Source organism: Papio anubis, chromosome 8, assembly GCF_008728515.1.
Source record: "Papio anubis isolate 15944 chromosome 8, Panubis1.0, whole genome shotgun sequence".
Lineage (NCBI taxonomy): Eukaryota > Metazoa > Chordata > Mammalia > Primates > Cercopithecidae > Papio > Papio anubis.
In genome coordinates, this window is record NC_044983.1 from 20,419,699 (window position 1) to 20,432,756 (window position 13,058).

General features: G+C 45.6%; 1 protein-coding gene across 4 annotated transcripts in view; it reads left to right on the forward strand.

The window, feature by feature from the left end:
• PIWIL2 (piwi like RNA-mediated gene silencing 2) overlaps positions 1 to 13,058 on the forward strand; it is an 89,345-nt gene that overhangs the window by 42,250 nt on the left and 34,037 nt on the right. For all 4 annotated transcript variants that reach the window (XM_021942110.2, XM_017961856.3, XM_021942109.2 and 1 more), the window contains 4 exons: positions 214 to 315; positions 894 to 1,010; positions 2,111 to 2,199; positions 4,016 to 4,121. In XM_021942110.2, the coding sequence (XP_021797802.1) occupies positions 214 to 315; positions 894 to 1,010; positions 2,111 to 2,199; positions 4,016 to 4,121 (414 nt within the window). The remainder of the gene's footprint in view (positions 1 to 213; positions 316 to 893; positions 1,011 to 2,110; positions 2,200 to 4,015; positions 4,122 to 13,058) is intronic.

Here is a 13,058-nt window from a genome sequence, read left to right on the forward strand (position 1 = left end):
TTACCTATCTATTCAGAACAGCCCTGAGCCAAAGAATGTTAATTCAGCTCCAAGGACCTGGTTCTGGTTGGAATGTCCACCCTCTTTATTTCAGTTGCCTGTCTTCCTTAAAGGTCCTATGGCTTTGCATACTCAGAATACTGCCAACTAGAGTCCTGTGAAAGTCCCCAGAGAGTTCCAGAGCCTGACTTGTATATGCCTTATCTCTTCAAGGGAAAGATACAGATGGTTGTTTGCATCATCATGGGCACACGTGATGATCTCTATGGGGCCATCAAGAAGCTGTGCTGTGTGCAGTCCCCAGTGCCCTCCCAGGTGAGTGGGTGTTGGGGCAGGAGGCACAGATGGCACCTCTCCTGAGGCTTGAAAAGAGTGATATGTGTGTTCACAAAGACTAAAGTAGCTGTTAGAAGCCAGTACATGCAGAGCCTTCTGGTGAAAGGTTCTCCTGATTAGAGCAACCTGGCAAAGAGCAGATTGCTCTTCATAAGCTGCCCTCATGCTTCCGAATGAACAATTTCGCTTGTTCCGAGGTTGAGTCACCAGGTGGTTTCATATGACTGAATTCTGAGAGTGAGTATAGTCTTCATTCTGAAAGGGGAAAGCTATTTTTCCTATGGGAGTTAAAAAAGCATTCCACTCTGCCTGAGATCCTTTTGAAAGTTTTCATTTGTTGGTTTTGTTTTGGGTTTGTGTGTGTGTGTGGGGGGGGGGGGTTGTATTTTGCCCATGTGCATGCATGCCTAGAAACCCTAGAATTAGAATTACTAACGCGAAATATGTTACCTTCTAACTTGAGTTTCTTAAATGTAATGTTTACTTCAGAGTTCAGATTTTCTGAGGGTTTGGTAGTGACCTGCTTCTCCTGACACCTTTTGGTCCCTTCATTATAGGTTGTCAATGTTCGAACCATTGGTCAGCCCACCAGGCTTCGGAGTGTGGCCCAGAAAATTTTACTTCAGATTAACTGTAAATTGGGTGGTGAGCTCTGGGGAGTGGATATTCCTCTGGTGAGTGATGCCAAAATGGTTGTTTGCCTCTCCAGAGAATCCTCCAAGCCTTTTTCTTGTTTTTCCTTATTCATTATGCTTCCTCTTCTCAACACTTACTCAGTAGTCTAAATGGCTCCCTGCCTCTTCAGCCAGTTATCTAAGAATGCGTTTTATGTTTGTTTGTTTTTTGTTTTTTGTTTTTTTGAGACGGAGTCTTGTTCTTGTTGCCCAAGCTGGAGTGCAATGGCACGATCTCAGCTCACTGCAACCTCCACCTCCCAGGTTCAAGCAATTCTCCTGCCTCAGCCTCCCGAGTAGCTGGGATTACAGGCACCCGCCACCATACCCAACTAATTTTTGTATTTTTAGTAGAGATGGGATTTCACCATGTTGGCCAGGCTGGTCTCAAACTCCTGACCTGGTGATCTGCCCGCCTCAGTCTCCCAAAATGCTGGGATTACAGGTGTGCGCCACCATGCCCAGCCTGGTTTTTATGTTTTTAAATGGCGAAAAAAATAAAACTAAGATGGTTATTCCATGACACATGAAAACTATATGAAGTTAATTTTCAGTGTCTTTAAATAAAATTTCACTGGAATACAGCTGTACTTCTTTTCATACTGTCCATGACTGCTTTTGTGTTAAGCAGAAAGAATTGAATAAAGGTCAAGTATACTTTTTCTGAAATGTTTGGGACCAGAAGCATTTTGGATTTTAGATTTCTGGGGGTATGGGACATTTGCTCGCATCTCAAATTCAAAAATCTGCAATCTGAAACACTCCAAAATCTGAAACTCTTTGAGTGTCATGTTGGTGCTCAAAAGCTTTTCAGGTTTGGGAATACTCAACCTGTGGTTTCTACAGAAATCATGAGGCTCCCAAAGCCTAAGTTATTTACCCTTTAGTCCTTTGCTGATCCCTGGTCTAGATCTCTGACTGTGCTTATTGTGTTTAAAAAATGTCAAGTTGATTGCTGTCTTTTTTTTTTCTTTCCCAGAACTTACTTTCACATATAAACAGTAAGGGGAAGTTGCTTTGCGATTCAGACAGTAATTAAAAATGGAGCAATGCATTGCTCAGGTCTGGGATTTGGTTTTTGTTTTTGTTTTCTAAACTAGAAACAGTTAATGGTAATCGGGATGGATGTTTACCATGACCCCAGTAGAGGCATGCGCTCCGTGGTTGGCTTCGTGGCAAGCATCAATCTGTAAGTACTGCTCACAGTGCCATCTTGTTTGATTATTTCGTTTTAGTGCCTAATCTTATTAGAAATCCAGCAAATCTTTTTAGTCTTATGTATTATAGTATAAAGATTTAAAACACTTTTTTCCTCTATCTTCATGTGAAAAAAAATTTTTTTTTTTTTTTTGGAAATGGAGTCTCCCTCTGTCACCCAGGCTGGAGTGCAGTGGCGCGGTCTCAGCTCACTGCAACCTCCGTCTTCTGGGTTTAAGTGATTCTCCTGCCTCAGCCTCCCTAGTAGCTGGGATTACAGGTGCGTACCACCATGCCAGGCTAATTTTTGTATTTTTAGTAGGACAGCATTTCACTGTGTTGGCCAGGCTGATCTTGAACTCCTGACCTCAGGTGATCCACCCGCCTCAGCCTCCCAAAGTGCTGGGATTACAGGTGTGAGTCATCGTGCCCGGCTGTGAAATTTGTTTATGCAACTTTTTTTGGTTTTTGAGACTGGGTTTTACTCTGTCACGCGGGCTGGAGTGCAGTGGCGTGATCACAGCTCACTGCAACCTCAGCCTCCCTGGGTTTTGGTGATCCTCCCACCTCAGCCTCCCAAGTAGCTGGGACCACAAGCATGCGCCACCATACCCAGCTTGTTTTTGTAGAGACAGGATTTCACCATGTTGCCCCGGCTGGTCTCGAACTCCTGGGCTCAAGTGATCCACCTGCCTCGGTCTCCCAAAGTGCTGGGATTACAGGCATGAGCACTGCACCTGGCTATGCAGCTTATTTAACAAACTTGGCACCAGTGTGAATGTGCTTCCCAGCTGAAGAGCGGCCTCTTCCAAGGCTGGGGCTGTGCTGCCTTGTTGTTGTTGTTGGCATTTTTTCCCCCAGAAATGAGGTTTTTTTGATCGTTTGTTCCAATTGGGAAAAAAAGGCATGCTCATTCCAAATATCTGCAGAAATTTAGAAAGTGAGAATTCCTCATGGTCCAGCTTTTCGTATTAACAGCTGCCAAAGGTTTGATGTGTATATACTTTCAGATTCTCTTTTATGCATATATTAACACATGTGATATATATCTCTGATATATGTACACATATACACATCTATATACACAAATGGGATATTTCTAGGCACATTATTCCTTAGCTTAATATGCACTTAAACTGTACATTTTCCCATACCATTACAAATAAATCTCCACCAGCTCAACTGCTGCACAGAATTTATTCTGTGTATCATTATTTAATCTTCTCTTGGTGGATATCTAAGTTGTTAAATTTTTTCTGTTGGAGCAGTTTTGTAGGAAATATCCACAATTACACTTTTTTTTTTTTCTTTTGAGACGGAGTCTCACTTTGTCGCCCAGGCTGGAGTGCAATGGCGCGATCTCGGCTCACTGCAAGCTCTGTCTCCTGGGTTCACGCCATTCTCCTGCCTCAGCCTCCTGAGTAGCTGGGACTACAGGTGCCTGCCGCCACGCCTGGCTAATTTTTTTGTATTTTTAGTAGAGACGAGGTTTCACCGTGTTAGCCAGGATGGTCTTGATCTCCTGACCTCGTGATCTGTCTGCCTTGGCTTCCCAAAGTGCTGAGATTACAGGCGTGAGCCACCACGCCCGGCCACAAGTACACATATCTGTGTTCTGCATATGACTTAAATATATCTTTTCCCCACATCACTACTTGTTCTTACATATAGCATAAATGCATTTTCTAGGTATTTGTTGTTGGATTGATTCATAGAGAAACCTGTGTTACTGACACAAGCCATAGGCTGTCCCTGTTGAGCATTTGTTCATCTTCCTCTCTCTGTCTCTCTGCTCACCCTGACCCCAGCACCCTCACAAAATGGTATTCCCGGGTGGTGTTCCAGATGCCGCATCAGGAGATTGTGGACAGCCTGAAGTTATGCCTCGTGGGCTCCTTAAAAAAGTTTTATGAGGTGAGGAGAACAGAAATTCTCAGGTCTCTGGGTTTTTTTTGTTTTTGTTTGTTTGTTTGTTTTTTGAGATGGAGTCTCACTCTTGTCGCCCAGGCTGGAGTGCAGTGGTGCGATCTCTGCTCACTGCAACCTCTGCCTCCTGGGTTCAAGCGATTCTCCTGCCTCAGCCTCCCAAGTAGCTGGGATTACAGGTGCGCACCAGCACACTCAGCTAATTTCTGTAATTTTTTTTGAGACGGAGTCTCGCTCTGCCGCCCGGGCTGGAGTGCAGTGGCGCGATCTCAGCTCACTGCAAGCTCTGCCTCCCAGGTTCATGCCATTCTCCTGCCTCAGCCTGCTGAGTAGCTGGGACTACAGGCGCCCGCCACCACGCCTGGCTAATTTTTTGTATTTTTAGTAGAGATGGGGTTTCACCGTGGTCTCGATCTCCTGACCTTGTGATCCGCCTGCCTCGGCCTCCCAAAGTGCTGGGATTACAGGCATGAGCCACCGCGCCTGTCCATTTCTGTATTTTTAGTAGAGATGGGGTTTCACCATGTTGGCCAGGCTGGTTTCGAACTCCTGACATCAGGTAATCTGCCTGCCTGGGCCTCCCAAAGTGTTGGGATTACAGCTGCGAGCCACTGCGCCTGGCCAAGTTTCGGGCTTTTTAAGGATTACCTATGTGAACACTTTACAGGAAGTCTGATGTGGTGAGAGGGATCTCAAATCAAAGGTGAGTCTCCCAAACAGCTGCTGCTGAGCAGGCAGCTCAGAGCTCCTCCTTTCAGGCTTCAGCTTGTACAGATCAGCTCAAAGAGCTAAAGAGCTAAATGCTTTCATTTGGTTTAGTAAGTAATAATTATTTCTCAGGTTGTCAGCCTGATGTCTCTAGACATAATCTTCATGCCCTTATCAGGGAAGTTGGGGATAAGTTTCAGCAATTAAAGCAGCTTATGAGTGTACTCAGCTTTTTATAACTTACTAGGTGCTGGCTCTTTTCATTTTGGTTCAAGACAAATGCCTCCTTATAAATCACCCCTCGAACTCTAAAGAATGCTAACCATGGAGGATTGCTGTAATTAAGCTGATACTGGGTCTAGAACAGTGAGCAAGCAAGGTACTGATTTCTGCCTTGGCCAGTACATCAAAGGAAGCACTGATAAGTGCCTTTCATTTCTTAGGGTCAGGGTTAGACCTTAACCTTTGCATAGAGGCTAAGCAGCAAGAAATGTAATAATTTCATATGATTGAAGTCAGTCTCTAAGGCTCCACCTTGTCTCTTTATAGAATAATGTTTCCTACAGCGTCCTGAAAATAGTTTAATACTGTTCAGTTATTAGAGGTTATGTTGTTTTTTTTTTTAAGTCTGTCTCCGGCAAGGTCTATATGTTATGCTACTGAGTCACCAAGTTCTACCAGACTTTCCTTTTTGTTATTGTTGTAACTGTTTTCCTTCGAAGTTTGATCTGTCTTCTAAGACCTAGCTGTGAAGCCTTTCCCCTTCTTCCCTCACTGCTCCATCCCTATGCTGCCTTATATTTGTTATTTGTATCCTTATTTATCCATCCCACTGGGTTGTAAATTACTTGAACACTGGTTATGGATGGCTATGTAACAAGTTACCCTGAAACTTAGTGGCATGAAATGAGCAAGTTTGATGTTCACAATCAGGAACTGGACAAGGCACAGCAGTGGGCTCCAGTTCTCCATGTGGGCCTTGTTGTATGGTCTTTCCACATGGGCTCTCTGGGCCTCCTCCTAGCATGCTGGCTGGATTCAAAGCTTGAACGTTCCACAAGAAAGAGTGCCAGTGGAAGTCATGCTGCATTTAATGCCTTAACAGTGGAAGTAATGCAGTGTCACGTCTGCTGCATTCTACTTGTCCAGGAGTCACGAAGTCCCACCCAGCTTTGAGGGGAGGGCAGTTGATTCCACCTCCTACTCCAAGGGTGGCAAGGGTCTGAAAGAATATGTGGCACCAGAGATATTGCTGTGGCTATTTTCTTTTTCTGAGAGAGGGTCTCACTCTGGTTGCCCAAGCTGTAGTGCAGTGGCACCATCTCAGCTCACTGCAACCTCTGCCTCCCAGGCTCAAGCGATTCTCCTGCCTTAGCATCCTGAATAGCTGGGATTATAGGCATGTGCCACCACGCCTGGCTAATTTTTGTATTTTTAGTAGAGACAGGGTTTCAGCATCTTGGCCAGGCTGGTCTTGAACTCCTGACCTCATGATCCACCCTTTTAAGCCTCCCAAAGTGCTGGGATTACAGGTGTGAGCCACTGCGGGGGCATTTTTTTTTTTTTTGAGACGAAGTCTCACTGTCACCCAGGCTGGAGTACAGTGGCGCGATCTCGGCTCACCACAATCTCTGCTTCCTGGATTCAAGCAATTCTCCTGCCTCAGCCTCCCGAGTAGCTGGGATTACCGGCATGTGCCACAAGACCCAGCTGATTTTTTTTGTATTTTTAGTAGAGACGGGGTTTCGCTATGCTGGCCAGGCTGGGCTGGTCTTGAACTCTTTATCTCAAGTGATCTGCCCGTCTCAGCCTCTCAAAGTGCTGAGATTATAGGCGTGAGCCACCATGCCTGACCTACTGTGGCTATTTTCTTTTCTTCTTTTTTTGAGACGGAATTTCATTCTTGTTGCCCAGGCTGGAGTGCAATGGCACCGTCTGGGCTCACTGCAGCCTCTGCCTCCCAGGTTCAAGCAATTCTCCTGCCTCAGTCTCCCAAGTAGCTGGGATTACAGGTGCCCACCATCACATCTGGCTATTTTTTTTGTATTTTTAGTAGAGATGGAGTTTTGCCATGTTGGCCAGGCTGGTCTCAAACTCCTGACCTCAGGTGATCCACTCCGCTCAGCGTCTCAAAGTGCTGGGATTATAGGCGTGAGCCACCGTGCCCAGCCACTGTGGCTATTTTGTAAAAGAGCAGTGTACTACAAGCACAGGGGCTGTCTTGATTCCTTTTCCATCTCTTCCATTACTAAGCTGACACTTCTCCTGGCGATTTTCATTGAATTTCTAGTATCACAACTCTATTCTAAGTCAAATAACAGTTCGTTTTGGTCTTTGTTTCTTTATCTGAACTATGAACTTAAGTAGTATTTATTAAACTCCGTAGAACCAGGTCAAAGGAAAAATAAATCTAATTTTAAATCTAGAATAAAACTGGCTCGTCTAAATATAAATGTTCTCTGAATCAAAAGAATTCTTTTTTTTTTTTTTTTTTTTTTTTTGAGACAGGGTCTTGCTCTGCCTCAGCCTCCAGAGTAGCAGGGATTTCAGGCATGTGCCACCACGCCTGGCTAATTGTTAAAAATTTTTAGTAGAAATGAGATCTTGCTATTTTGCCCAGGCTGGTCTTGAACTCCTGGGCTCAAGCAGTCCTCCCACCTCAGCCTCCCAAAGTGCTGGGATTACAGGCATGAGCCACTGCACCTGGCCAAAAGGTTTCATTTGATTCAGGTCCTCATTATGTCTGGCCAACGTGGTAAAACCCATCTCTACTAAAAATACAAAAAAATTAGCCAGGTGTGGTGGCGGGTACCTGTAATCCCAGCTACTTGGGAGGCTGAGGCAGGAGAATTGCTTCAGTCTTGTGCCAGCTTTTGCCATTTCTCCAATTGTTCTGCACCTAGTGGAAGGAATCTTTGTGTGTAAACTGTTTTGCAAAGTGAAGACCTCATCTCTACAAAAAAATTGAAAAAAATAAGCCAGACTTGGTGGCGTGCACCTGTAGTCCCAGTTCTTCGGGAGGCTGAGATGGGAGGATCCCTTAAGCCCAGGAGTCCAGTGCTCCAGTGAGCTATGGTCATGCCAGCCCGATTGACAAAGCCTGTCTCTAAAACAAATAAAAAATAAACGATTTTGATCATGCCTCTCCCAGAGCTTACCTGGCTCCTCAGCAGCCTCAACAAATTTGCTTTGGGGTTCTAAGATTCTGACTACCTCTGGATCCCCAGTTTTATTAATATCTTCCCCTAGGAATGGCATTAACCACCGGAAGTTCCAACACCTCCAAACAGTTGCCTTCTTACACATTTTCAGCCCCATTTTGCTTCAGGGCTTGCTAGTCCAAAGCCCATTTTCTCCATTCTAAATCTCTCACTTGTCCTCTGGACTCGCATGCAATAATAAAATATTTCCAAATATTCTTTTTTTTTTTTTTGTAAATAAACTTTTTATTTTGGAATGAAAGTTGCAAAATAGGATAAGAGTTCCCATACATCCTTCATCCAGTTTTCCCTCATTGTTAACATCTTGCCTCATGTTGCCTTATAGCTGTGTTACATAAATGTTTCCAAATATTCTTATCCTTTTCCTTGAATAGTTGATTTTGCTCTTCTCCTTTTTCTGTAACCAGGCTTTTCCTTGATGGGTTTCCTTCCCACCCTCCCACTTTTTTTTTTTTTTTTTGAGACAGGGTTGCTCTGTTGCTTGGGCTGGAGTGTAGAGTCACAATCTCGGCTCATTACACCTTCAACCTCCTGGACTCAAGGGATCCTCCCACCTCAGCCTCCCAAGTAGCTGGGACTACAGGCACATACCACACCCAGCTAATTTCTGTATTTTTTGTAGAGAGAGAGTGTCACCGTCTTGCTCAGGCTGGTTTCAAACTCAGGCTGATCTCAAACTCCTGGCCTCAAGCTATCCTGCCTACCTCAGTCTCCCAGAGTGCCGGGATTATAGCTGTGAGCCACTGCGCCCAGCTGAGTACCCTGCTTTGTCTTGTCCTGTCCCGTCCTGTCCCATCCTGTCCTGTCCTGTCCTGGTCCTTGTCCTTATCCCTGTCCTTTCCTTTCCTTATCCTGTCCTTTCCTTTTTTGTCCTGTCCTGTATAGGCACATGCCGCCACACCCAGCTCAGTTTTGTGTTTTCAGTAGAGATGAGATTTCACCGTATTGGCCAGGCTTGTCTCAAACTCCTGACCTTAAGTGATCCGTCTGCTGTGGCCTCCCAAAGTGCTGGGATTACAGACTTGAGCCACCATGCCCAGCCGAATGCCGTTTTGTTAGAATTATCTCCGGTTGTGATTACTCTCGTATCTCAAGAGCCAGACACTTTCCCCAGGCCAGTTTTTTTTTTTAAATGGAGTCTCGCTCTGTCACCAGACTGGAGTGCAGTGGCGCGATATCGGCTCACTGCAACTTCCACCTCCTGGGTTCAAGCAGTTTTCCTGCCCCAGCCTTCTGAGTAGCTGGGACTACCGGCACACACCACCACACCCAAGCTAATTTTTGTATTTTTGGTAGAGATGGGGTTTCATTATGTGGGCCAGGATAGTCTTCATCTCTTGACATCACGATCTGCCCACCTCAGCCTCCCAAAGTGCTGGGATTATAGGCATGAGCCATCACACCCGGCCCAGTCATTTTTTTAATCAGTATTACATCCTGTAGTGTCCTTAACCTAATTTCCCAATACAATTGATTATTAATATCAGCATCATCGTAAGACTTGTTTACAATGAGTTAGTTGAATCTTCCCAACAATATTAGGGTTATTTCATCTTGTAGCATAATAGTAGATATACTCTGAAATGTAAGAGTCAAAGATACTGGCACATTATTAGAGTCCTACTCAGTCATAAATAATTAGTCCAGATTATCATCATACTGCATGATTAAAGCGTCTCCCAGATACGTGCCACTTAGATTTGCAGGCTTCCATTCAACATTGTCAGGTTTCAAAAGCAGGAGTCCTCTCAGTAACATGGGTCAGTAACCCCTTTAGGCATCGCGTTTAGTTGAGCTAACAAGCAATATCACATCTTACTCTAAGCCTCTCCCAAGGCACCAATAGAATTTTGGATTTTGGGCTGTGCTCAGTGGCTCATACCTGTAATCCCAGCCCTTTGGGAGGCCGAGGTGGGTGGATGGCTTGAGGTCAGGAGTTCAAGACCAGCCTGACCAACATGATGAAACCCTGTCTCTACTAAAACTACAAAAATCAGCTGGGCATGGTGGCGGGCACCTGTAATCTCAGCTACTTGGGAGGCTGAGGCAGGAGAATCACTTGAACCTGGGAGGCGAAGGTTGTAGTGTGCCGAGATCATGCCACTGCACTCCAGTCTGGGCAACAAAGCGAGACTTTGTCTAAAAAAAAAAAAAGGAATATTGGATTTTGCTCACTGTATAACCATTTGTTCTTTCCCTAATCCTCAGATATCATTCTTCCTTTTCTCCATTTATACCCCCACCTTTCCACTTTTGGAAGGGACATTAAGTTTGACCACTGTGCTGATCTAGACTGCTGGCAGCAATACTAGCCTAGCAAATGTCTGCCCCTCAGTCCAGTCCGATTCATATAGGGCAGTGTTACACAGGTACAGAACTAGTGGGCTTTCTCTACTACTAGGCAATATAACTGCATTCCCTGTGAACCCCAGTTTTGCCAGATGGAATGAAGGTACAATTCACCCCCATCAGGTCCTTAGGAACTCTAACATAAAGGTTTAAAAGTATAGTTACTTTCTTGCTTAGAGCTTGCTATGAGTTTGTGTTCCCAAGAAGATGAAGTTCCAATCCCCAGTACCTGTGAATGTGACCTTATTTGGAAATAAAGCCTTTGCATCTGATTAAATTAAAATGAGGTCATTAGAATGGGCCCTGCTCCAATATAACTATGTTTTTATGAAGAGAGGAAATTTAGACACAGAGACAGACACACATAGATGGAAGATAATCTGAAGACACAGGGAGAACACCTGTCTGTAAGCCAAGAAACCCCCGAGACTCTCAGAAGCTAGGAGAGAGGCATGAACAGATCATTTTCTTTACAACCCTCAAAAGGGCTGTAAACACCTTGGTTTTGAACTTCCAGCCTCCAGAACTGTGAAACAGTAAGTTTCTGGTTTTTTTTTTTTTTGAGACGGAGTCTTGCTCTGTCGCCCAGGCTGGAGTGCAGTGGCCGGATCTCAGCTCACTGCAAGCTCCGCCTCCTGGGTTCCCGCCATTCTCCTGCCTCAGCCTCCCGAGTAGCTGGGACTACAGGCGCCCGCCACCTCGCCCGGCTAGTTTTTTGTATTTTTTAGTAGAGACGGGGTTTCACCGTGTTAGGCAGGATGGTCTCGATCTCCTGACGTTGTGATCCACCCGTCTCGGCCTCCCAAAGTGCTGGGGTTACAGGCTTGAGCCACCGCGCCCGGCCTAAGTTTCTGTTGTTTAAGCGAGCTTGTTTTGTATGACAGCCCTAGCAAACTAATACAGAAGTCATCCCAGCTTCTGGCACCTGCAGTATAGCCCTGATCCCAGGTGTACTACATCAGGTAGGAAAAAAAGACTGTTGAGTTCATGTGGGAAAGAAAGAGAAAAGTATAGTTGTACCACATCCTGCCCCCAGGGAAGAATTATAAAGTCACAACAGCATCCTGCCTACTCCTCTTCCTTCAATTCGTCAGAAAAAGGGGAGAAATCTGCCTAGTGGAGATGTTTTCTAGGCCCTGGCCCTGTTGAGTGTGAGCACACACTCATGAAAGTGTGTAAGCCTGGCCGGGCGCGGTGGCTCAAGCCTGTAATCCCAGCACTTTGGGAGGCCGAGACAGGCGGATCACGAGGTCAGGAGATCGAGACCATCCTGGCTAACACGGTGAAACCCCGTCTCTACTAAAAAATACAAAAAACTAGCCGGGCGAGGTGGCGGGCGCCTGTAGTCCCAGCTCCTCGGGAGGCTGAGGCAGGAGAATGGCGTGAACCCAGGAGGCGGAGCTTGCAGTGAGCTGAGATCCGGCCACTGCACTCCAGCCCGGGGACAGAGCGAGACTCTGTCTCAAAAAAAAAAAAAAAAAAGAAAGTGTGTAAGCCAGCCCTTTAGGTTTTTCTTTCCTCCACTTTAGACAACAGATGTTTCAGTTGCCCATTCTAATTATCTACCAAACTGTTAACTGTGACGATGAAAGTGTGTTCTTTGGTTTGAAGAAACGTGACTCCGTGGTCCAAATTGATGGATTATCTTTTGATTTAGTCCTTTTTTTTTTTTTTTTTTTTTTTTTGAGACAGTCTCATTCTGTCATCCATGCTGGAGTGCAGTGATGTGATCTCCATTCACTGCAGCCTCCACCTCCCAGGTTCAAGTGATTCTCCTGTCTCAGCCTGCCAAGTAGCTGGGATTACAAGCGTGCGCCACCACACCCAGCTAATTTTTGTATTTTTAGTAGAGATGGGGTTTCACCATGTTGACCAGGCTGGTCTCAAACTCCTGACCTCAGGTGATCTCCCAGCCTCAGCCTCCCAAAGTGCTGGGATTACAGGTGTGACCCACTGCACCCACCCTTGTTTTAGTCCTTTCATAGTATTGGGCGTTGCATCTACCAGCAGGTATGCAAAACCCAGTCTGTAGTAAGTGTCTGCTCATGTCAGGCACTGTCACAGCCTCCTGGGACTACCAGAGTAAGTCCAACTTGCCAACCAAGTGCAGAGCCTTACTGCTGGGGAATCTGCCCCATAGCCGTCTGCAGTCTCTTATTCAGCCAGAACAGTTCTTGTTGACAGTGCTTCACAGGGTTCAGAAGGAACATGTAGAATAGCTTCAGCCTATCTCTGCACTACTGCAGCTCTTCAGCGTCTACTCATTTCACAGAGCCAGATGGACTGCCTCAAGCAAGGACACTGGGATATCCACTCCCAGAGTTCCACTCGCCTTCCCAGCCTGGAAGGTTTTACTGTTGGCCATCAACATGTCCTGCTTGCTTGCTTCAAAAAAAAAAGAAAAGAAAAATTGAGGTGAAATAGGTGAGGTGCAGGGGCTTGTGCCTGTAATCCCAGCACTTTGGGAGGCCGAGACAGGTGGACTGCTTGAGCCCAGGAATTTGAGACCAGCCTGGGCAACATGGTGAAAACCCCATCTCTACTGAAAATAGAAAAATTAGCTGGGCGTGGTGGTATGTGCCTGTAGTCCCAGGTACTTGGGGGGCTGAGGTAAGAGGATCTCTAGTTTAAAAACATTTTCATCACC